This window comes from Plecotus auritus (genome assembly GCF_963455305.1).
Source record: "Plecotus auritus genome assembly, chromosome: 2".
Classification (NCBI taxonomy): Eukaryota; Metazoa; Chordata; class Mammalia; order Chiroptera; family Vespertilionidae; genus Plecotus; species Plecotus auritus.
The window spans coordinates 229,855,871-229,880,567 of NC_137771.1; the positions used below are offsets into that span (position 1 = coordinate 229,855,871).

The 24,697-nt window shown below is 57.2% G+C and overlaps 1 protein-coding gene across 1 annotated transcript in view; it reads left to right on the forward strand.

Annotated features, from left to right (window-relative positions):
- The window catches only part of GRIK1 (glutamate ionotropic receptor kainate type subunit 1), a 149,091-nt gene that overhangs the window by 102,007 nt on the left and 22,387 nt on the right, over nucleotides 1-24,697 (forward strand). Inside the window, 4 exon segments of the mRNA XM_080652503.1 lie at nucleotides 7,840-7,947; nucleotides 10,339-10,452; nucleotides 13,263-13,466; nucleotides 14,542-14,765. Coding sequence (XP_080508629.1) covers nucleotides 7,840-7,947; nucleotides 10,339-10,452; nucleotides 13,263-13,466; nucleotides 14,542-14,765 — 650 coding nt within the window.

Here is a 24,697-nt window from a genome sequence, read left to right on the forward strand (position 1 = left end):
AAAACTCACAGGTGGAATCAGTTTTAACGACGTATGTCATTTACCCCAATGGATCACAACGATGTCATTCTAACGTGTACTTTATTATAAATTATTATTTTATTTTCAGGACGGGTTTCTTAGATCCAGTTTGTATCTTAAACTTTCAGCACTCACTTTGGCCGAGCCATGTTTCAAGTGCTCGGTAAATCTTGGTGACTAAGTAAATATAGAGTATCCCACCCGGCCAGCGTGGCTCAGGGGTGGAGCATTGACCTATGAACCAGGAGGTCAGGTTTCAATTCCCAATCAGGGCACATGCCCAGGTTAGGGGCTCCATCCCCAGTGCGGGGCGTGCAGGAGGCAGCCGATCAATGATTTTCTCTCATCATGGATGTTTCTATCGATCCCTCTTCCCTCCTCTCTGAAATCAATAAAAATATATTTGTGAATAAATAAATAAGAAGTATCCCCCATCCAACCAGGCTCACTAGAGAAAGATATAAATTAAACCCACGTGGGATCCACATTTTTATCTTCGTGGACAAGGAACATATTGATCAGCTATAACGGCAATCATCTGATTAATACGGCCGCCATAACTTGAGTCATTCCAGAGTGGGCGATCTGATTTCCAGGCTTCATCGCTCACATTATCTCCACCCTTTCCCACCCGCTGGGTCTCGGGTGGGTGTTCTCGCCCACGTAGTTGACTTGCAAATTCAGAACCCAATCTGCTACATCTGGACAAAGAGATCAGGAACCAGCACAATAGCAAAGGGGTTTGTGCATCGTCTGAGACGGATCCCGAGGAAGTGGCACATGCACCCCGTGCGCGCTGGGCATGATCGCGTTAAAGTCAGCAGATGTAAAAAAAAAATGAAACACGGCCAGCAGATGTAGAGCTGGAAATCAACTATTGGCAAGAAGAGCTATTATATCTTCAAATTATGCAGGGATCCATGCAAGCTGTTATTGCAAGATAATGAGTTATAAACAGCACACGTGAGAGTCAAAATAATTATAGATGGAACAGCTGAGAGTATGATAAATGCATCATTCCAGCTCCCGAAATAGCTGACCTCCACGGAAGCGATGTGATCTAAAGGTTATGTTTATCGCTCCTTCCTTTGCTTAATGTTTATTTTCACCCCATTACGATGAACACGTTAGCCTCGTTTTGAATTAGCTTCCCTGAGAACGGGCCTAAGCCGGTGGTGACTGGCCAGCGACCACCTCACTTCCGTGGAGGGTGAGTCTCAGGGGTGTGTCGCTGGGCCTCCCTCTGGGGATGGGAGACAGTAGCGGTGAGGACGTCCACTTACACAACAGCCACAGGACGAGCCGCCGTTGATTAAAAACAAGTAAAATAGCCCCGGCCGGTGTGGCTCAGTGGTTGAGTGTCAACCTAGGAACCAGGAGGTCAGGGTTCCATTCCCGGTCGGGGCACAGGCCCGGGATGCAGGCCGATCCCCAGTGTGGGGCGTGCAGGAGGCAGCCGGTCCATGATTCTCTCTCATTGATGTTTCTATCTCTCTCCCCCTCCCTCTCTGAAATCAATAATAAAAATATATTTTAAAACAAGTAAAATAGTCCTAGGCGGTTTGGCTCAGTGGATAGAGCATCGGCCCGAGGACCAGTTCTGGTCAAGGGCACAGGCCCGGGTTGCAGGCTCCATCCCTGGCCCCGGTCTGGGTGCATGCAGGAGGCAGCCGATCCATGTGTCTCCCTCACAGTGATGTTTCTCTCTCTCTCTGTGTCTCTCCCGCTCCCTTCCACTTGCTCTGAAAATCAATGGGAAAATATCCTCGGATGAGGATTAACAACCACAAAACAAAAAGCAACCATTTGACGCCACAGTGAACGGCACTCAGTAACATTCCTTCAGGGCACAGAGCAGCCGTGGGCAAACTACGGCCCGCGGGCCGAATCCGGCCCGTTCGGCTGTTCTATCCGGCCCGCGGAGCCAAAAGAGTGGAGGGTTCTCTTGCTCTCCCCTCCGCTCCTTTACTTTGAATGTATATTAGTTCACACAAACACTCCATCCATGCTTTTGTTCCGACCCTCCGGTCTAGTTTAAGAACCCATTGTGGCCCTCGAGTCAAAAAGTTTGCCCACCCCTAGCCCAGAGCCAAGTGCCCTCAGACTTTTAAGAGCCATAAAATTCTCACTCTGTTTGCTGTTCTCTGCACCGTCTTCCCCACGGAACCCCATCATTTCTGTTAGTAATTCCCCGATAAAGGGTCGGGAGAATAAAAATTAGCTAAATGAATGAATGACTGTTCATTAAGGACTCAAGTGCTTGCGGGCCATTCCTTCCATGCATGTTCTGACCTTGGAGAGGGAGCTTCTGACCTTGGAAAGCCTTCAAAATCCAGAGGAAAATTTCCCTGGCCTTGGACTGAGGAATCAGAGCTGATCTTGGGGTGCAAACAAACTCAATCTGATGGCCCCTCCACCATACCCCCCCCCCGTCCCCACGTAGGCACCATGGCCTTGAGGAGGTGCCGGCACCGGCACCTCGAGCAGACCTTTTGGGTCTAAATGTTGTAAGTCTTCTACTCGTTCTTCCATTGGCCCTGTCGTAAGGAGAGCTTTGAAGTGTATGTCTCAGGACGGATAGGAGGAAGGGCAATGTCTCTTCAGGAAGCCTCTTTTGTAAAATCCCTTCTGAACAGTCCACCCCTCTGCAAGTCCATTTTCTGGCCCAAGGTCCAGCAGGCTGGCAGCAGCGTGATCTGACTCCTCGGGCAGTGAGCGTGTCTGGGGTGGAAATTCTTCGTAGCAGAGAGCTGAACAATAAACAGTTTCTGCGTCAGTAGAGGAGGTGAGTGTGGTCGCTGTCCAATGTCCACGTGCCTGGGAGGTCAGGGTCAGCTACTGCAAGGGATTTCGTTTCCAAGGGATGATGGAGTCTGTCCATGTGCTCGCTGCTGACCTAACCGGGAGCCTGGATTGCACTTGTTCTGTGTGATGAGTTCCGTGTCTTCTTTGTGTCTGGCTGTTATCAGAAACGGGAACAGCGCTTTGCACCAGGCCACAAGTCCTGCCATGGATCCAGTCACCCTCACGGGCTCACACTCTGTCCACAGGGTTTGCCAGGGACACATCTATCTATATAAAAGCCTGAGTGATCATCAACCAAACAGATAACCCAACAGGCTGCGTGGGGCCACCAGGCCGGCTGGGAGTGGGCGGCAGTTAGGGGTGACCAGGCCAGCAGAGGGGGCAGTTAGGGGCGATCAGGCCAGCAGGGGGGCAGTTAGGGGCGATCAGGCAGGCAGGCAGGTGAGCAGTTAGGAGCCAGCGGTCCTAGATTGTGAGAGGGATGTCTGACTGCCAGGATCAGGCCTAAACCGGCCGTCGGACATCCCCCGAGGGGTCCGGATTGGAGAGGGTGCAGGCTGGGCTGAGGGGACCCCCTCCCCATGCACGAATTTCGTGCACCGGGCCTCTAGTTTTGAAAATAAAGACCGTAAATGAAGTTCTCTCTGGGAAAGGTCGGCTGCGGTTAGACGGCTGTTCTAGATCCATGTGTAGCCTGACAGGGCTCACGCCTCAGACAGAAGTGGGCTCAGCTTTCCAGCTGAACGATGCAGGTGCTTTCATTCCTTCTATTTGCATTGTCGAGATGTGAGTGTCTAATGTACCTTTGTTGTTGAAATCACTACAGGTGTCTCCCTTCTCCCCACCCTCTCCCCATTGGCCTTCCTCCCCACTCTCACCCCTGCCCCAGGCCTCCCCCCCATTGTCTGTGTCCGTGGGTTAAGCACATATGCACACAAGGTCTCGGTTAACCTCTCCCCGTCCCCTCTGAGATTCGTCAGTCTGTTGCGTGTTTCGATGTCTCTGGATCGATGCTGTTCGTCAGTCGACCTCGTTCACTGGATTCCACGTATGGTGAGCGTGGGGGATGCTTGTCTTGCTCTGACTGGCTCGTCCTGCTCAGCGTAACGCTCCAGGTCCCTCCTCGCTGTCTCAAAGGGCCCGTCCGGCTCGCTCCCGGGAGAGCAGTGTGGGTGCCCCGTGAGGTGTGGGTGCCCGTGAGGTGTGGGTGCCGAGGCGGCAAGGCCCTGCTGGGATTCGGGCACATCTCCCACCAGATGGGGGGAGGGACGGACACGGTGCTCAGACGTCACTCAGCACCTGCTCGCCTGGAAGGAGCTGTGGCGACCAGTGAGGCGGATGGGTGCCTCCGGACCGCGGGAGCTGCGATGAACAGGGGGTGCTGCCCCGGGGACCGAGGGGGCGAACAGGGCCGTCACCCAGGGGGCACCGGACAGTCTCCCCGTTGGAGTTAACCAGGAAGGGCTCGCCTCTCTTCAGAACGGTCCCCCCCCGTGAGGTCGCGTTTGCATCTTCCAGAGCGACAGCACGGACCCCACGTTCTTACGGACGATTTTACCCAGACACCCACGTTCCTGGTCGTGCACTGAGCATGTCCGTGCATGTAGCACAGCTGGGGGAGGGGTTGGGGAGCAGAGAAGGCGCGTGACCGTGACGACCGTGGCTCTGCCCGGACGCTGAGGAGGCCTCGTTCGGAGGGAAGCACACAGCTGGCGGCTCCGTGGAGGGAACACGGGGAAAACCCAAACATACCACACCGAGCTGGAAAGAACCCAATCGAAGGCACCTTGGGAGGGGCCCCGCCAGGGACCGATTCCCAGAGGCCAAGGGGGGGCCTTGGAGGTCCGTGTGACCCCAGAACAGTGGCCATGAGCGCGTGTGGGGGACCTGTTTCTTCTGGGCACGCAGAGGCGTGAGAGGCTCGGAGACCCCTTTCCTAGGACAGGGCCTCCCCGGGGCTCTGGGCTGAGATGTTCCCCTGGGAACCACCGCCCCCGGAGCCTGCCAGACCGCGGCCACCACGGCCACCACCGGCCACGCATCTCATCCTTCCGTACCAAGCTGTGATGTCTTCATAACACGCGCAGTCGTCACTGAACCGTGGTTTCCCACGCGCCTGCTCTGGGGTGGGCAAACTTTTTGACTCGAGGGCCACCATGGGTTCTTAAACTGGACCGGAGGGCCGGAACAAAAGCATGGATGGAGTGTTTGTGTGAACGAATATAAATTCAAAGTAAAGGAGCGGAGGGGAGAGCAAGAGAACCGGATAGAACAGCCGGATCCGGCCCGTGGGCCGTCGTTTGCCCACGGCTGGACCCGAACAGACGTGACTGTGGGGATTGCCATAAACCTCCTATTTATAATATTTTCGCCCAAAAAGAGCACCATTTCCAACACACCAGTGAAGATACCAGACACGGCTGTTCCTAAGAGGCCGTGTCTGCTTAAAGGCACGCTCTCTCCTCCCCAAAGCAGAGCCTGTCCTGCCCGGGAGGCAATCCCGGTGCCGGCTGCTGGGCACGCCGTGCCGGGAAAACGGGGGACGGGGCCCCCAGCGCTTTTTCCTACTCCCGTCCCCTCTAGGAAGAACGAACGCATCCGACAATCGTGCTAAGGGGAGCTGCGTGCCGACCCTCCCAAGAGCCCGGAGTGACGTGCTCGTAGCTGCTTCCGTCCTGGATACCAAGCTCCAGACTTTTTACTGGGGAGTAAGACGTGAACGAAAACGTTTGCTTTTCTCCTTCCATCTCTTGGTTTCCGCCTCTCGGCCGTCAGACGTGTGTGATGGGAGAAAAGAAGCCGTGCCCCGCGGCTGCCGTGGCTCAGGGGCTGAGCATCGACCTGTGAACCAGGAGGTCAGGGTTCAATTGCTGGTCAGGGCACAGGCCCGGGGTGTGGGCTCCGTCTCCAGTGTGAGGCGTGCAGGAGGCAGCCCATCAATTATTCCCTCTCATCACTGATGTTTCTATCTCTCTCTCCATCTCCCTTCCTCTCTGAAATCGAGATATATATATATTTAAAGTCGTCACACAGTTGACTCGTTGGTACGAAGCGTTTGTAGCCACGAGATCGAAATGACAGCCATTTCCTGAAACAGGGACGGAGACTCAGTTTTGCGTCAGTGACGTCCCCTCTCACGGTCCCTGGGCACATCCTGCGATACGGCCGGTGAATCGCAATGAGGACCCACGTGATTACACGTCATTATCAGAGGTGATGTTTCCGCCTTGTCCCAGGAGGTGGATTCCTTTATGCTCTTCTGCACCATTTCCAGGAATCCGTCCTTGTCTGTTCACCCTCATCAATATGCATGGGTGATTGATAAGGGCTTATCAATGGGTTTGCCGAAGAGAAAGAAAGAAAAGAACGTACAGAGACGCTCACTCAGGGACAGGAAGCAGGGAGAGATGGGTCATTGTCGGGGAAGGGGGACCTGGCTTGACGGTCAAAGGGTATCTGAGTTCCATCAGGATGTGGATGGGAGTCTGTAGCTCTCCCAGGCCGGAGGGAGCTTGGAAATAAGGAAATGAAATAAAGGCCTTTGCCCCTGGGATGAGCAGGGAGGAAGGGAGCGAGGACGGAGCCCTGCGTTAAGGAATGACACCGACACACAGGACCCACAGTGACCCCGCAGACGCCCCGTGGAAAAGGCATGGGCTCCCGCCTGGCCTGAGGCCCTGCCGTGAGCGGTGCCCGGGAGAGAGAGGCTCCCGGGTCTGCGGTTCCCGGGACGTCAGCTCCGGACAACGCATGCGCCCATGACTCTCAGCACGGCCCCACCAAGAACACGGCGCCTCCGGGCAAAGCTTCCAGAAAGCCCTGCTGAGCTAGTGAAGGAACCGCCTCCTTCAGACAGACCGGGGAGTGGGGATCACATGCGGAGAAGCGTGAAGGAGGCGCAAGTCCCACGGCCCCATCGGGGCGGCCGGCTCCCAGGCGATGCCCCGAGCAGAGGCAGCGGGTCAGCCATGGTCCTGAGAAGAGGTGGCCCGTCCCATCGCCGCGGAAACACCGCCCCACTGCGAGCGGGGTGGGGTTTGGACTGAGCCGTGGGGCGCGGGTCCGGGCGGGGCGGGCGCGGGGGGACCCACAGGAACCTGAGGTTGGTGGGTTTGCACAGCGAGTGCAGGCGAGTGCAGATGCGCGGGGTGCGGACGGGAAGGGAGCCGCGGGGAGCAGCGAAGGTCCTGCTGCGGACGCTGTGAAAGCTCCCGGGTGTGAGTGCGAGTGCCTCTCAGGTCCTGCAGGACGGACGTGGGAGGTGGGAGCGGAGGGACCAGCTGCAGGTTAGGCGAAGCGCCTGACCCCGCCCCGCACGCCCCGCCCTGGCCGCTCGGCCGCTCCCCGCACCCCGCACCCCTCCTCCCGGGCAGGGACACAGTGGCGAGACCTCGGGTCCTCTCCGTCTCCCACGCGTCCGTCCGAGGAGTTCGGGTCAGTCAGGAGGGAGAAACACAGCTCAGGGCACAAAGGGCCCAGTGCTCCCTCATCCCGCTGCGAGTCAACCCCAGGTAGACAGGCCCCCCCACAATCACATAAGGATGAAGCCCCAGGAAGTTAACGGAATGCCCACGTGACATTGGAAGGCCGAGGTCACCCTAAAGAGCACCCTACCCATCCAGGGACACCTCACTGAGTGACACTGCTTCACAGAGAAAAGTAAAAGGGGGGGCCTCCCCGGGGAGCCCTTGGAGAGGCTCCGGACGACCTTGGGAAGCGGGTCCTGGGACCCCCAGACGTGCAGGCTGGCTGTGGGCACTGTGGGGCGGTCACCGGGGCGGCGGCCGGTGGGGTTGGCGCCGTTACAGACAGGTTAGCACGGAGAGCGACAGATCCGGGAGCTGGGGTACACCAAGTGCCAGCTACTGGCTCAGCTGGCTGACGTGGCCGCGCTGTGGCCGAGACGGAGCCGGAACCGAGACGGAGCCGGACCCCGGGTGGCTGGGGACTTCCGGGTTCCAGTGTCTGGCCTGACCAGGGCGATAACCTGCCTCCCCGCCCCCCTTCCCGCAGGCCCAGTGGGACGGCCTGACCGGACGGATCGCCTTCAACAAAACCGACGGCTCGAGGAAGGACTTCGAGCTGGACATCCTGAGTCTCGGGGAGGAAGGCACGGAGAAGGTAACCCCGAGAGGAAAGCACGGTTCACGCACTTCCACGGCGACGCGGCCCGTAGGAGCCGGGGGTGGGGGGGGCACTGGTTCTCGCCCTGTCCGCCTGCGCGTTTCCCGGGCCCGCCCGCCGTCAACCGGAGGCCCACGCGCTTCCCGGGGCTGGGAGCAGCGCCGAGTTCACGGGCCGCGTGCGCACGCCGGGCTCTATACCCCCCCCCCCCCCCCGTGGGTGTCACTGGCCCCCCCTCACAGGGTTCAAAATTAAGTTTACACTTAACAAGCCAGAGGCCGTCCCGGTTTATATTTGGAGGGGTGTCCACCGTGACCCGGAATGTAGTGTTCGCTCTCCCCACGGAGAGGCTGGTGGTGGAGGGAGAGCGTGAAGGAGATAGGAACTCCTGGGGACGCCAGCTCTGCCCCTTCGTTTTAGGACAGCCGTGGGCAAACTACGGCCCGTGGGCCGGTTCCGGCCCGTTCGGCTGTTCTATCCGGCCCGCGGAGCCGAAAGAGCGGAGGGTTCTCTTGCTCTCCCCTCCGCTCCTTTACTTTGAATTTATATTAGTTCACACAAACACTCCATCCATGCTTTTGTTCCGGCCCTCCGGTCCAGTTTAAGAACCCATTGTGGGCCTCGAGTCAAAAAGTTTGCCCACCCCTGTTTTAGGAGGAAACGCACCCCACGTGTGTGTTACTGGTGGAATGTGGTTTTGGGAATAGTTCTACGGCGATTCTCAGTCTCTCGGAGTTTGAAGTTCCATTTCAGTTACTACTTAGAGCCGCTTCAATGCACCTATTGAGTTACATGATAATCATAAGATGGAATTCGGCTTCTCGGTGTATTTTTGTTAACAGGCGTCCTCAAACGCCAGCCCGCAGGCCCCATGCGGCCCGCCAAGGACATGGATCCGGCCCGCCGGGGGCCGCTGCCTGTCCTGCTTAGCAGCCGACGCGTCCCGGGCCCGCAGTGCGCATAGGAATTTGTTCATAGTTTTTTTTTTTAAACTATAGTCCGGCCCTCCAACAGCCTGAGGGACAGGGAACTGGCCACATGTTGAAAAAGTCTGAGGACCCGTTTTAGTAGGTCCGTTTTGGTCTTCACAACTGTAATTTGGAATTTGCACTTATAGGGTGAAGACTTTGCCCTTTAAGAACTTAGGAAAACAGGATCTGAGCCTTCAAATAACCGCCGAGCCTCCAGCCCCCTAGCCCCACGGTTCCCTTCTCCCGAGGCGAGCAGGACGCGCTGCGGGTGCGCACGGCCCTCGGCCCCTTCTGACCAGGAGACACCCGCTCCCTCTGCTTGGGGGGTCTGGGACCTGGGACACACCCGTTCTTAGGGTCCAACGCTGCCCCGCCCCCCAAAGGGCTTAACGGAAATGAACGGGGTGATTGGCCTGCAGGTGACACCGGTGACCCCTGGCGGCCGTACCTTTGAGGGAAACAATGAGTTTGCGCGCGTTGAGAGCTGCACATTGTCCACGCAGGTGTCCGTTTCACAGTCACTGCCTCCTATTCCTCCTCCTTCCCCTTCCTCCTCTTTCCCCTCCCTCCCCCCTCTCTCTCTCCCTCCCTCTCCCCCTCTCCCTCTCTCTCTCCACCTCCCCACTCCCTCTCTCCCTCTCCCCTCTCCCTCTTCCTCTCCCTCCCTCTCTCCCTCCCTCTCCCCCTTCTCTCCCTCTCCCCCCTCCACCTCCCCCTCCCTCCCCTCTCTCTCTCCACCTCCCTCTTCTCTCCCTTTCCCCCTCCCTCTCTCCCTCTCCCCCCTCCCTCTCTCCCTCCCTCTCTCCCTCTCTCCCTCTCTCCCTCTCTCCACCTCCCCCCTCCCCTCTCCCTCTCTCCCTCTCCCCCCCTCCACCTCCCCCTCCCTCTCCCCCCCTCCCTCTCTCTGTTCACACCCATGGCCTCCAGCGCCAGGCCAGCGCCTGGCAGGTAGGTTGGAGGTCACTAGTACATGTTGGCAGAAACGCTGATGCTCAGGGAAGAAGAGATTCTTCACTTAAAAGCACTAAGTTCAGCCCGTCCAGTGGTTGAGCATCGAGCTCGATTCCTTTATTCCCGGTCCGGGCACAGGCGGGGCTGCGGGCTGGACCCCCGGGGGGGCGTGCAGGAGGCAGCCGTCAGGGAGTCTCCTCATTGGTGGGTCTCTCCCTCTCCCTTCCTCTCTGAAATCGATAAAAGCATGTCGATAACAAGAATAACAATGAGTTTAATAAATAAAAACAAAACGACCTCCAGCCTCCGCCCCAGCAGCACAGGTTTCCCGGTCCGTCGCCGCTTGTCCGTCCGTCCGTCCGTCCGTGGCTTCGCTTCCCCGTCAGCAGCTCCCTGTGCCTGCGCCCCTGCAGGCGGGCCCCTCCTCCGCCCAGGCCCCCAGCTCGGCCCCCCGTGTTCTGTGCAGATCGGCGTCTGGAACCCCCGCCGCGGCCTCCACCTGCGGGAAGCGAGCAGAGAGCGGGCCCCCGGCCTGGGCGCCTCGCTGGCCAACCGCACGCTCATCGTCACCACCATCCTGGTGAGCGGGCCGCGCGCTGGGGCGTCCATCCGGGTCCCACCCAGACCCCCCTCCAGGAGCTCCCCTGTCCCCGCCCACCCAGACCCCCCCCCACCTTCAGGGGCTCCCTGTTTCCATCCGGGTCTCACCCAGACCCCCCTCCAGGGGCTCCCTGTGTCCCCGCCCACCCAGACCCCCCTCCCTCCAGGGGGTCCCCTGTGTCCCCGCCCACCCAGACCCCCCCTCCCTCCAGGGCTCCCCTGTGTCCCCGCCCACCCAGACCCCCCCTCCCTCCAGGGCTCCCCTGTCCCCGCCCACCCAGACCCCCCCTCCAGGGGGTCACCTGTGTCCCCGCCCACCCAGACCCCCCCCTCCAGGGCTCCCCTGTGTCCCCGCCCACCCAGACCCCCCCTCCAGGGGGTCCCCTGTGTCCCCGCCCACCCAGACTCCCCTCCCTCCAGGGGCTCCCCTGTGTCCCCGCCCACCCAGACCCCCCTCCCTCCAGGGCTCCCCTGTGTCCCCGCCCACCCAGACCCCCCTCCCTCCAGGGCTCCCCTGTGTCCCCGCCCACCCAGACCCCCCTCCCTCCAGGGCTCCCCTGTGTCCCCGCCCACCCAGACCCCCCTCCCTCCAGGGCTCCCCTGTGTCCCCGCCCACCCAGACCCCCCCTCCAGGGGGTCCCCTGTGTCCCCGCCCACCCAGACCCCCCTCCAGGGCTCCCCTGTGTCCCCGCCCACCCAGACCCCCCTCCCTCCAGAGGCTCCCCTGTGTCCCCGCCATGCCATCAACTCCGTCTGCAGATTCTGGGTTTGTCTGCTTTTAGTGTGTTTTATTGATGTCAGAGAGGAAGGGAGGGGAGAGGGAGAGAGAAGCATCAGTGATGAGAATCGGGGACCCTGCCTCCTGCACGCCCCCCACTGGGGACCGAGCCCGCAACCCGGGCCGGTGCCCTGACCTCCTGGTTCATCCGTCGAAGCTCAACCCCTGAGCCACCCGGCCGGGCGGATGTCTAGTTTTGAGGGGACACTCAGGGCACAGGGGGTCCCGGTGTGGGAGGAGCTGTCAGCTGCCCCCCTCCCCACCCCGCCCTCCCCACCCAGTGGGGCCGCGCCCTCAGCTGCCCATCGATGGGCTTCAACCAGCGGGACTGTGGCCAGAAGCCAGGGAAGGGGGAGCCGCATAGGAACCTTTCCCGGCCCCCCCACTTTGTCAGCAACCTGTCCTCCACTGGCTCCGCCCCGCCCCTCGGTGACCCAGCCCCAGACCCGCCCACCTGGACCAGGCCCCCGCCCACCCAGCCCCAGGCCCCACCCACCCGGACCCAGGCCACGCCCACCTAGACCCAGGCCCCGCCCACCTAGACCCAGGCCCCGCCCACCTGGACCCCAGGCTCAGGCTTGTCCCGCCCCCTCAGCCTGAGTGGCACCACCTCCTTGTTAGGTGGGTCCCAGGGCTCTGCACCCTCTCTCCCCTCCATCCGGGGCTCCTGCCCTGCCCCCTCCTGGGTGGTAGCCCTTTATGTTCCCTCTTCAAAGCCCAGGTGAGGGCACTGCCCCCCCCTGCTTCCTGGTGGAGCGCTGACCGCCCACCTGTCCACCATTGTCCCTGCCAGGTGCCCACCCCCCATCTCCCAGCCCTGACCCCGGATACAGGGCAGGAGACGCCACGTCCAGAATGGTCAGCTGCAGACAGTCCTGCCCAGTGGGTTAGTCCCTGATGCAGACGGTGTAGATCTGAGGCCCCTGACTGTGCGGCTCGCTCACCCACAGGGAAAGGGACGGGCTGCTGTGGCTGCTTTCGCTCCGCCGCCTCCGGACCCGGAGCTCTGTGTCCTTCGGCGTCCCAGGGTGACCTAAGGGGCCCCACGCAGCCGAGACATCATACGCAGAAGAAGGAGAAGGAAAAGGACATGTCAGGGGCCTGGGGACTAATGGAAATGCATAAAATAGAATAAAAGTTTGATCAGTCACATGAGAATTCAGGTTATCAGTGATTAAGGCAAGGCCCATTATTCGTAGAAGAGGGGCTTTGTCGTTAAGCATGGAAGCAAGGAACTGGCAGATGTCAGATTACAGGTGCGTTCAATGCAGAAAACGAAGCTGGTGATGGAAAGAAGGACAGAAAGGCTCTGAATACGGTGCCCGGAAGGAAGCCGAGCAGATGCCCCGATGATGGGGGGCGGGGGGAGACCCCGAGATGGAGGAAGTTTGAAGAAAGGAGACTTCTCAGCTGACTTAGACTCACCGTGCAGGCGGGAGCTCTTAGAGGACAGCGAGGAGGGCGGGCGGGTCCAGCCCAGGAAGCCGGGGGTGGGTACAGTCTGTCCCCTGCCCCACCCGAGTGGGCGTGACCACTCAGGTCCCCCTCACACCTTTGACTCGAATGTCATTTAAAGAGAGAGGAGGGATCCCGGCCGGCGTGGCTCCGTGGTTGAGCGTCGACCTAGGAACCAGGAGGTCAGGGTTCGATTCCCGGTCAGGGCACAGGCCCGGATTGCAGGCTGGATCCCCAGGATGGGGGCGTGCAGGAGGCAGCCGATCCAAGATTCCCTCTCATCACGGATGTTTCTGTCTCCCTCTCCCTCTCCCTTCCTCTCTGACATCAATAAAAGTATATATAAAAATAAAATAAATAAAGAGAGCGGAGAAGTTCCCGAATTTGCAGAGTACGGGGAGAACGTTCAGCGAAGGCGGGAGGTGCGTGGTGGATGTCGGCATGCCCAAATCTCCAAGTCACTGTGAGACGCCGCGGAGCCTCTGGCCGGGGGGCGGGGCGCTGGGGGGTGACTCTGCCTCGGCCTGTAAGGGGCCCCGCGTCCGGTCTGTCCCCAGGAGGAGCCCTACGTGATGTACAGGAAGTCGGACCGGCCCCTGTTCGGCAACGACAGGTTCGAAGGGTACTGCCTCGATCTGCTGAAGGAGTTGTCCAGCATCCTGGGTTTCATTTACGACGTCAAACTCGTCCCCGACGGCAAATACGGAGCCCAGGACGACGAGGGCGAGTGGAACGGGATGGTCCGGGAGCTGATGGACCACGTAAGCCCCCGCCTCTCCCCCCCCGCCTCGGGCGCCGCCACCGCCGCCACGGGGAACGTCAGTGAGCGGTGAAGGAGAGGGAGACGGTGGAGTCAGGGTCAGGAGAAACAGGTCCCTCTTCTTCATCATAAACATGGCCTACAAGTAGGAGAAAGCCTGGCAACCGTGTTCGCTTCCTCCGAAGGAAAGCGAGGATAAACGTGGGAGGTGGGAGGGCCTGGGGCCACCCTGCCCCTGAAGAATAAACCTGGGTGACTCTTACCGTCAGTGAGCATTCTAACGTCGGCAGCTCCGAGTCACACCTCGTCTTGTCAACTGATCTTAGGGCCCAGCCGTGGGCAAACTACGGCCCGCGGGCCGGATCCGGCCCGTTCGGCTGTTCTATCCGGTTCTCTTGCTCTCCCCTCCGCTCCTTTACTTTGAATTTATATTAGTTCACACAAACACTCCATCCATGCTTTTGTTCCGGCCCTCCGGTCCAGTTTAAGAACCCATGGTGGCCCTCGAGTCAAAAAGTTTGCCCACCCCTGGAAGACATAGGCCCAAGCTGCTCATTCTGTGCTTTTCCCGCGTGCTCTTTTTATCTCATTTTATTTTTATTTTTTTAATATATTTTTTATCGATTTCAGAGAGGAAGGGAGAGGGAGAAAGAGAGAGAGAAACATCCATGATGAGAGGGCCTCGTCCATCGGCTGCCTCCCGCACGCCCCCCTTCAGGGATGGAGAGCTCGCCACCCGGGCATGAGCCGTCCTAGTTCCCGGGCTGACGTTCAATCACTGAACCACGCCGGCCGGACACCTGCTCTTGCTCCAGACGTCGTTCTGCAGCTTTTTCGCCCGTTTAGCCCCAGCATGTCTGTGTGTCTGGGTCTGCCTGCCGTCTGTCTGTGTGTGTGTACGTCCTACCTTCTGGTGTCTGTTTCCTGAAAGAACACCCTTCCGTGACCACCCCCGCGTGGACCGCCCCGTGGTCCCACAGAGCTGGTGGTCGCGGGACAAGGGTCGGGAGGACCCGGGAAGGCGGGCACGTGCCCGAGGCCGGGCCCACGCCAGCGACCGGCACTTGGCGTTGCAGAGGGCGGACCTGGCCGTGGCTCCACTCACCATCACCTACGTACGCGAGACCGTCATCGACTTCTCCAAGCCCTTCATGACCCTGGGCATCGGCATCCTCTACCGCAAACCCCGCAGCACCAGCCCCGGCCTCTTCTCCTTCCTCAGCCCGCTGGCGCCCGACGTCTGGGTGTGTGTGCTCCTGTCCTGCCTGGGCGTCAGCTGCGTGCTCTTTGTGATCGCGAGGTGAGTTCCAGAACCGGGAGCCGCCGCCGCCGCCGCTGCAGGCCGGGGTCAGGATCCAGCAGCCTGTGGGCTCCGGGGCGGGGGCGGGGGCACGGGGGAGGGACTCTAAAGGGGTGTTTTGTTTTGGGGGGGGGTTCGGTTTTTGCCTCGTGTTCTGTTCTGTCAGGGTGTCCCTCATCAAGGCCACTCTGTCAACGACCACCTTCCGATGTGTAGGAAGGGCCTTTGAAAAGACAGTAAGGTCTGTTGATGTGGATCAGGGGTCCTCACACTTTTTATTTTATTTTTTTTAAATATATTTTATTGATTTTTCACAGAGAGAAAGGGAGAAGGATAGAGAGTTAGAAACATCGATGAGAGAGAGACATCGATCAGCTGCCTCCTGCACACCTCCCACTGGGGATGTGCCCGCAACCAAGGTACATGCCCTTGACCGGAATCGAACCTGGGATCCTTCAGTCCGCAGGCCGACGCTCTAGCCACTGAGCCAAACCAGTTAGGGCAGTCCTCAAACTTTTTAAACAGGGGGCCAGTTCTCTGTCCCTCAGACCGCGGGAGGGCCGGACTATAGTTTAAAAAAAACAACTATGAACAAATTCCTATGCGCACTGTGGACCCGGGACGCGTCGGCTGCTAAGCAGGACAGGCAGCGGCCCCCGGCGGGCGGATCCATGTCCTCGGCGTGCCACATGTGGCCCGCGGGCCGTCGCTTGAGGACGCCTGGTGTAGATGTACCACGGTTTGATGAACAGAAATAGATCCAGAGACATAGAAGCATCAAACAGACCGTCAAACCTCAGAGGGAAGGCAGGGGAGGGTGTGGGGCTTGGCGGGGGGCGGGGGGAGCATATGAGCATGCCCCCCCATGGACACAGACACTACGGGGGTGAGGGCCTGTGTTGGGGGCGGGGGGGCGGGAGCAGCCGGAGAGAGGTCAGTGGGAGAAAAAGGAGACATAGGTAATACTTTCAACAATAAAGAAGTGAAATTAAAGGAAAAAAAGAAGTTATGTGCGGGGCGGGGGGCGGGGGGTTATCCACCATGACCGGCTCAATTAGGGGTGCTGGTCAGGTCACCTAGAGGTGGTTTCCCCAGAACCCCTCTCGGTCCGTCCGCCCTGTGCATGCTCCTTGCCCTGGGGTGTGGGTCCTTACCTGTGTTTTTGGGGGGTTGTTTGTTGGATATCCTGTGTGTGTTTTGAGCAGAAATCTTGTATCAGATCCATGTGTTGCAAAGACTTTTCTCCCAGAGGATGGCTTTTCTTCGAGCAAATTATTCTGCAGACTGTTTTTAAGTTTATAAATCTACCTGGTTATTTTATTTCTTACTAAACTTCAGGTACACCTAAAAAATTTTTTAAAAGAAACTAATTTTATATCCACCTATAATGTGATCAGTGTTTCAGGCAAGATAGCTATGCACCCATTTCCCTGGGATTATGTCACAACCGAAGCAGCGGCTCCGCTGATAAACCTACCATGTTTCCACAGGAACGATTTTCCTGTCCAGAGACTTGAACCCTGGGGTGGTCCGGTAGGCAAGGCAGAGAGAAGTTAGCCAGGAGCTATTGTAGCAAATGGAAAGCACTGGAATAAAACCAGATCGTGACGTTCTCAGGAATAAAGACACATGCTTTTCAGTGTCTGTAAAATTTATTTTTACAAAAACATCAGGGAGATGAGAGGATTCTAGAAATAACTCCGAGAGGAAGCATGACGTCGCCAGTCTGCGGGCCTGATGTGTGCGCGCTGTCGCCGATGACTCGGGGCGGCTGTGTTTCCTGAGACAGCTCTGCACCCAGCCCTTCTGCTCTGCACAGTTCTCCCGGGCCCCCGTGCCTCTCCGCGCACGGCAGTTCCTAAATGCCTGTGGTGCCGAATTGAAAACGACGACTTCCTCCCCCTGCTGGCACCGGCAGCCCTGTCCCTGGATCAACCGTGCGGAACAGCGGCTTCCCGGGTCTCCCACTCCTTTCCCATCTCCTCCATCTTCCAGCAGAAGCCGGCGGACTTGTTCCCTCCTCGGTCCTTGCCCCCCACCCCCTCCCCGAATGTCTAAGAGAAAGGTGTCTTCACGCCCGTCTCTGCCACTGTTCCCTGCAGGGTGTGATGAGTGCCAGGGCGAGGTCTGAGATCCGGGAAGCAGACACGGTCACCCTGATGAGGGGCATTTACACACCCAATAGGGAAGGCGTCTTCTCCACTCCCGTCCAAGGGAACCTTCCCAAACCCCAGGCTGGTTCCCGCATTTCGGCCAAATATTAAACTACTTTTCAACAGTGGCCAAAGCTCTCCGCCCCTAGGTCTTTTCTCAGGAGATCACATCTTGACAAACTATCTAGTAGCTGGCCAAAACCGGTTTGGCTCAGTGGATAGAGCGTCGGCCTGCAGACTGAAGGGTCCCGGGTTCGATTCCGGTCAGGGGCATGTACCCTGGTTGCGGGCACATCCCCAGTGGGAGGTGTGCAGGAGGCAGCTGATCGATGTTTCTCTCTCATCGATGTTTCTGGCTCTCTATCCCTCTCCCTTCCTCTCTGTAAAATATCAATAAAATATATTTTTAAAAATATATATATAGTAGCTGGAGGCCTAGAGAGCAATTGAAATAGCTCGAGGAGGCGCCCCACCTCCCGCCGTGCGAGGAGGCACCCCACGGAGGGCCGGGACCCGCACCTGACTTGCAGCACTGGCCACCACGGGAGTCAGGCCGGACGGTGCCGCAGGGGGTCGGGACCCACGCCTGACTCACAGCATCCCCGGCCCCCTGCCTGTGTCCGCTCCGGGGCCGCCCGAGCCACCGCACTAGCTTGGGCAGCCCCCACCCGCCCCCCGCCTCTGTCTCCGTCTCCGCTCCAGGCCTCACCTGTGCGCACAACCTCCTCCTGTCTGGTCATGACCCGTTACGGAGTCCCGGCCTAATTTGCATATTACCTCTTATAATATAGATATTCCCCTTTTTGGTTTAACTAGAGGCCCGGTGCACAGAGTTTGTGCACTCGAGGGGGTCCCTCAGCCCGGCCTGCACCTTCTCACTGTCTGGGGGCCCTCAGGGGATGTCTGACTGACAGCTTAGACCCGCTCAGGCCTAAGCCGGCAGTCGGACATCCTTAACACTGCCGTGGAGGCGGGAAAGGCTCCCACCACCGTGAGCCCAGCTTCTGGCTGAGCAGCGCTCCCCCTGTGGGAGCACACTGACCACCAGGGGGCAGCTCCTGCGTTGAGCATCTGCCCCCTGGTGGTCAGTGCACGTCATAGCGACCGGTCGTTCCGCCGTTCCGTTGATTTGCATATTAGCCCTTTATTCTATAGGATACGGTAAATCATTGGTCCTCAGCGGAGAGAGGTTTTGTCTCCCAGAGAAACAGCTGACAATGTTCTGGAAACATTTTCTGGTTGTCACAACCGGGGGTGTGGGTGGGACTGGCCCCTAGTGGGTGGGGTCCACAGATGCTGCTGAACATCCCATAATACCTGGGGCAGCACCTGCCACCAGGCACCACCCCCAGGGTCGCAGCACCAAGGCTGAGCGGCCACACGGTGAGTCATTAGAGATGTTTTAGATATCAAGTTTTGTTTTTGTTTTAAATACATTTTTATTGATTTCAGAGAGAGAGAGAGAGATAGAAACATCAATGATGAGAGAGAGTTATTAATCGGCTGCCTCCTGCACACTCCCCACTGGGGATCGAGCCTGCAACCCAGGCCTGTGCCCTGACTGGGAACCGAACCGTGGCCTCCTGGTTCCGAGGCTGACGCTCAGCCCCTGAGCCACGCCGGCCGGGCTGGATGACAAGTGTTCAGGGACACGTCGCTCATCTTGGAGGCGCACGTCTCATGGCTGACTTCCGAATGAAATCACTGCGGCCCAGGAATGGCCACTGGAGGAAGGGGGCCTAGGGCGATGTGCCTCCAACGATGAGCAAGAAATCTCGTGTTGGCTCTGCCCTGCGCCCCAGGCTGTCGGGGACGCCAGGGACAGGCTGGCCATCCAAGCAGCAGAGAGGTGAGCCCCACGCCCCAGGGCCCCGCTCTGTCCTGGAGGAGAAGGCCATGGGTGTGGGAAGTCTGTTGTTGGTCACATGACTTGGTCCCATCTGGTGGGAGAAGACATGTCAGCAGGATTCACAAGCACTGGGGTCAGGGTGCCCTGTTAGACCCTCCCTGTGCCTGCACTGCCTGCGTTTTGTCATCAGAAGATGTCAACATGGCGGGAAATTCAGTCGTCGTCCCTCCTTATTGTGTCTGTTTCTCTACAAGCTCTTGTGACCCAGGTCCCCACATTTTCCAACTTCATTCTGTTTCTATTACGAAAGCAGCCTCCTCCCCAGTGGAACCATCTACCCAACAGGTCCGCTCATGGACACGGCCCGTTGTACACCAGCGCTCCTGAGCTTACCTCTCTCTCCTGGTCACACTCATCACTGCCTCCTGCTCACACTCATCACTGCCTCCTGCTCACACTCATCACTGTCTCTCTCCTGGTCACACTCATCACTGTCTCCTCTCTGGTCACACTCATCACTGCCTCCTGGTCACACTCATCACTGTCTCTCTCCTGGTCACACTCATCACTGTCTCTCTAATGGTCACACTCATCGCTGTCTCTCTCCTGGTCACACTCATCACTGCCTCCTGGTCACACTCATCACTGTCTCTCTCCTGCTCACACTCATCACTGTCTCTCTCCTGGTCACACTCATCACTGTCTCTCTCCTGGTCACACTCATCACTGTCTCCTGTTCACACTCATCACTGTCTCTCTCCTGGTCACACTCATCACTGTCTCTCTCATGGTCACACTCATCACTGCCTCCTCTCTGGTCACACTCATCACTGTCTCCTGGTCACACTCATCACTGTCTCTCTCCTGGTCACACTCATCACTGTCTCTCTCATGGTCACACTCATCACTGCCTCCTCTCTGGTCACACTCATCACTGCCTCCTGGTCACACTCATCACTGTCTCTCTCCTGGTCACACTCATCACTGTCTCCTCTCTGGTCACACTCATCACTGTCTCTCTCCTTGTCACACTCATCACTGCCTCCTCTCTGGTCACACTCATCACTGTCTCTCTCCTGGTCACACTCATCACTGTCTCTCTCATGGTCACACTCATCACTGCCTCCTCTCTGGTCACACTCATCACTGTCTCCTGGTCACACTCATCACTGTCTCTCTCCTAGTCACACTCATCACTGTCTCTCTCCTGGTCATACTCATCACTGCCTCCTCTCTGGTCACACTCATCACTGTCTCCTGGTCACACTCATCACTGTCTCTCTCCTAGTCACACTCATCACTGCCTCCTCTCTGGTCACACTCATCACTGTCTCTCTCCTGGTCACACTCATCACTGCCTCCTCTCTGGTCACACTCATCACTGTCTCTCTCCTGCTCACACTCATCACTGTCTCTCTCCTGGTCACACTCATCACTGCCTCCTCTCTGGTCACACTCATCACTGTCTCCTGGTCACACTCATCACTGTCTCTCTCCTAGTCACACTCATCACTGCCTCCTCTCTGGTCACACTCATCACTGTCTCTCTCCTGGTCACACTCATCACTGCCTCCTCTCTGGTCACACTCATCACTGTCTCTCTCCTGCTCACACTCATCACTGTCTCTCTCCTGGTCACACTCATCACTGCCTCCTCTCTGGTCACACTCATCACTGTCTCCTGGTCACACTCATCACTGTCTCTCTCCTGGTCACACTCATCACTGTCTCTCTCATGGTCACACTCATCACTGCCTCCTCTCTGGTCACACTCATCACTGTCTCCTGGTCACACTCATCACTGTCTCTCTCCTGGTCACACTCATCACTGTCTCTCTCATGGTCACACTCATCACTGCCTCCTCTCTGGTCACACTCATCACTGCCTCCTGGTCACACTCATCACTGTCTCTCTCCTGGTCACACTCATCACTGTCTCCTCTCTGGTCACACTCATCACTGTCTCTCTCCTGGTCACACTCATCACTGCCTCCTCTCTGGTCACACTCATCACTGTCTCTCTCCTGGTCACACTCATCACTGTCTCTCTCATGGTCACACTCATCACTGCCTCCTCTCTGGTCACACTCATCACTGTCTCTCTCCTGGTCACACTCATCACTGCCTCTCTCCTAGTCACACTCATCACTGTCTCTCTCCTGGTCATACTTATCACTGCCTCCTCTCTGGTCACACTCATCACTGTCTCCTGGTCACACTCATCACTGTCTCTCTCCTAGTCACACTCATCACTGCCTCCTCTCTGGTCACACTCATCACTGTCTCTCTCCTGGTCACACTCATCACTGCCTCCTCTCTGGTCACACTCATCACTGTCTCTCTCCTGGTCACACTCATCACTGCCTCCTCTCTGGTCACACTCATCACTGTCTCCTGGTCACACTCATCACTGTCTCTCTCCTAGTCACACTCATCACTGCCTCCTCTCTGGTCACACTCATCACTGTCTCTCTCCTAGTCACACTCATCACTGCCTCCTCTCTGGTCACACTCATCACTGTCTCCTGGTCACACTCATCACTGTCTCTCTCCTAGTCACACTCATCACTGCCTCCTCTCTGGTCACACTCATCACTGTCTCTCTCCTGGTCACACTCATCACTGTCTCTCTCATGGTCACACTCATCACTGCCTCCTCTCTGGTCACACTCATCACTGTCTCCTGGTCACACTCATCACTGTCTCTCTCCTAGTCACACTCATCACTGCCTCCTCTCTGGTCACACTCATCACTGTCTCTCTCCTGGTCACACTCATCACTGTCTCTCTCATGGTCACACTCATCACTGCCTCCTCTCTGGTCACACTCATCACTGTCTCCTGTTCACACTCATCACTGTCTCTCTCCTGGTCACACTCATCACTGTCTCCTCTCTGGTCACACTCATCACTGTCTCTCTCCTGGTCACACTCATCACTGCCTCCTCTCTGGTCACACTCATCACTGTCTCTCTCCTGGTCACACTCATCACTGTCTCCTGGTCACACTCATCACTGTCTCTCTCCTGGTCACACTCATCGCTGTCTCTCTCCTGGTCACACTCATCACTGTCTCTCTCATGGTCACACTCATCACTGCCTCCTCTCTGGTCACACTCATCACTGTCTCCTGGTCACACTCATCACTGTCTCTCTCCTGGTCACACTCACCGCTGTCTCTCTCCTGGTCACACTCATCGCTGTCTCTCTCCTGGTCACACTCATCACTGCCTCCTCTCTGGTCACACTCATCGCTGTCTCCTGGTCACACTCATCACTGTCTCTCTCCTGGTCACACTCATCGCTGTCTCTCTCCTGGTCACACTCATCACTGTCTCCTCTCTGGTCACACTCATCATTATCTCCTGGTCACACTCATCACTGTCTCTCTCCTGGTCACACTCATCGCTGTCACCTCTCTGGTCTTGGGGGTGAGGTTGGGCATCCGATGCAGCCTTAGACAGCGGGTGGTGGACCCAGAGGGTGGCCCCCGCCCTGGCAGGTGTCCTGTCTGGTGTCTGCTCTCAGCTTCGTCCCCTTCTCCACATGCCTGACCCCACCCTGACCCCAGTCCTGCTTCTCCTCAGGAGCGCTGAGCAGGTGTGAAGGCGGCACCTGGGTCTCAGCGGAGGCCTGAACCTGGTGGCTCCGCCCCTGGAGGCTCAGGTGTGAGGTGGCTCCTGTCAGCTCCTGAGCCGTTTGCACTCAGTTAGTGACGGAGAAACGGAACAGTGAATCTTATCCTCGTCTTCCTCTCCAGGGAGGCGTGTGATGTTGTTTTGAATAAATCCTATGTCCTTCTAAAGGGGAGAGATAAAGCTGGCCACGCTTTTAGGCTAATGCGCTTGCTAGAGAGATGCTTGCGAAGCATTGGCTGAACTGAGCTGCATGTATGAAGTCACACATCAGTGGCACACGCTAAGGAGAACGACGCAAAGCCCCCCTCACCCTGGCCGGTCACAGGTGGGCACATCGGGGTTTTGATTTTGTGGTTGACATTTTTTCATATTATTTTTGAGAAATATTTAACCTGAGAAATTATGTCCGTTATCATGAACACACAATTTAAAAAGATCAACGATCCAGATATCATGTCTGCTTATATTTTATGATATGTTTGTCCTTCTTAAATATAAAGTTTGTTTTAAAGTTGGTATCTGGCCAAAAAAAATAATAATAATAATCAAGTAAACCTTGACTGTAATGCCAAGGTTATTGCACAAACCCAACAGTTCTATTAAAGTTCCAATAAAGCTTCCTCCTAGGCCAGCCAGCATGGCACAATGGTTGAGCATCGACCTATGAACCAGGAGGTCAGGGTTCAATTCCCGATCAGGGCACAGGCCCGGGTTGCAGGCTCCATCCCCCGTGTGGGGCGTGCAGCAGGCAGCTGATCCATGATTCTCTCTCATCACGGATGTTTCTATCTCTCCCTCTCTGAAATAAATACATATTTTTTTAAAAGAAAATTATATTAGTTATTCACTTATAACGGCAAAGTACCAAATCCTGAGGCAGGACCCGCTGACTTCAGAGAGGGGAGTGGTGGGCTCGCCCTCAGAGCTTCGGTGGGGGAAGGCCGGTCCCCGCGCCTGGCTGCTGGGCGTCAAGGCCTGATTAGAAAAACTCCTTCTGCTGAAGGCACAGCCTGCTCCTGTCTTGCAATTAATATTTTTAAATTACGGTACACGCGGCAGTGATATTGTTAAAGTAACGGCCTCTTTACTCGCATTTGCTTCAATTAGCGGGTTCATTAACATGGGTGTTCATTTCTTCACTCAGCCGACTACCCTGGTTAGAAGAGTGTGTAAATTCAAAATGTAATTATGTTGCTGAAACTAATTAAAATGTCGCCCGCGATGGTGGCTCCGAGCTGCGTGGGACCATACCAGGCGCAGCGTGAGGAAGGCGCAGGGAGAGGTGGGATAACCCGTGAGGCTTCCCCGTCACCCCCAAACTTGGGGAGCAGGCACCACACTTTTCAAGGGGGTCTGGGCTCAGAGAATCCTTTTCTGAGGAGGGCGCCAGCCCGGCTCCCTGTGCCTGAATCACGGTGCCCTGCCTGTGGCTGCCGGTAACGGATTCACCGAACCCCTGCACTCCCGGGATCCCACCCGCTGTGGCTGAGCTCGTGGCTGAGGCCCTCCATGTGCCCCCCTCGGCGGGATGGCCTCCCAGGGCCCCTTCTCGCATTGCAGGGGCGCCCTGGCACGAGGCAGAGCCCCCCGAGCCCCTCCACCCCCCTGCTAAGAACTGCCGCACTTTCAATCACTGTCCCATCACTTGGTGCAGCACCTGCCAATGTCTCCAGAAAAATAAGTGCCTCTTGGCGAGATAACCCCCAAAATTAACCACAGAGCAGGACCTCCTTGGGGCTCTAGCAGTCAGAGGTTTAGAAAATCGAGGAAAACCTATGAAGTTCCCCAGGTTTTTATGGTAACATTTCAGAAATATCCTATCCTTCCCTTCCTTGCAGATGAGGAAACTGAGGCTGGAGATGTGAAGTGACCTGTGTGGGGTCGGCTTCCTCATGGGGGTTGGCGATCTGGTGACTAAGCCATTCATGCTGGAAACAGTTACATTAGAAACAGTTACATTAGAAACAGTTACAATAGCCCTGACTGGTTTGGCTCAGTGGATAGAGCGTCGGCCTGCGGACTAAAGGGTCTCAGGTTCGATTCCTGTCAAGGGCATGTACATTGGTTGCGGGCACATCCCCAGTGGGGGGCATGCAGGAGGCAGCTGATCGATGTCTCTCTCTCATCGATGTTTCTAACTTTCTATCCCTCTCTCTTCCTCTCTGTAAAAAATCAATAAAATATAAAAAAAAACCCAGTTACAATAGAAACAGTTACATTAGCAACAGTTACATTAGAAACAGTTACATTAGAAACAGTTACAATAGAAACAGTTACATTAGCAACAGTTAC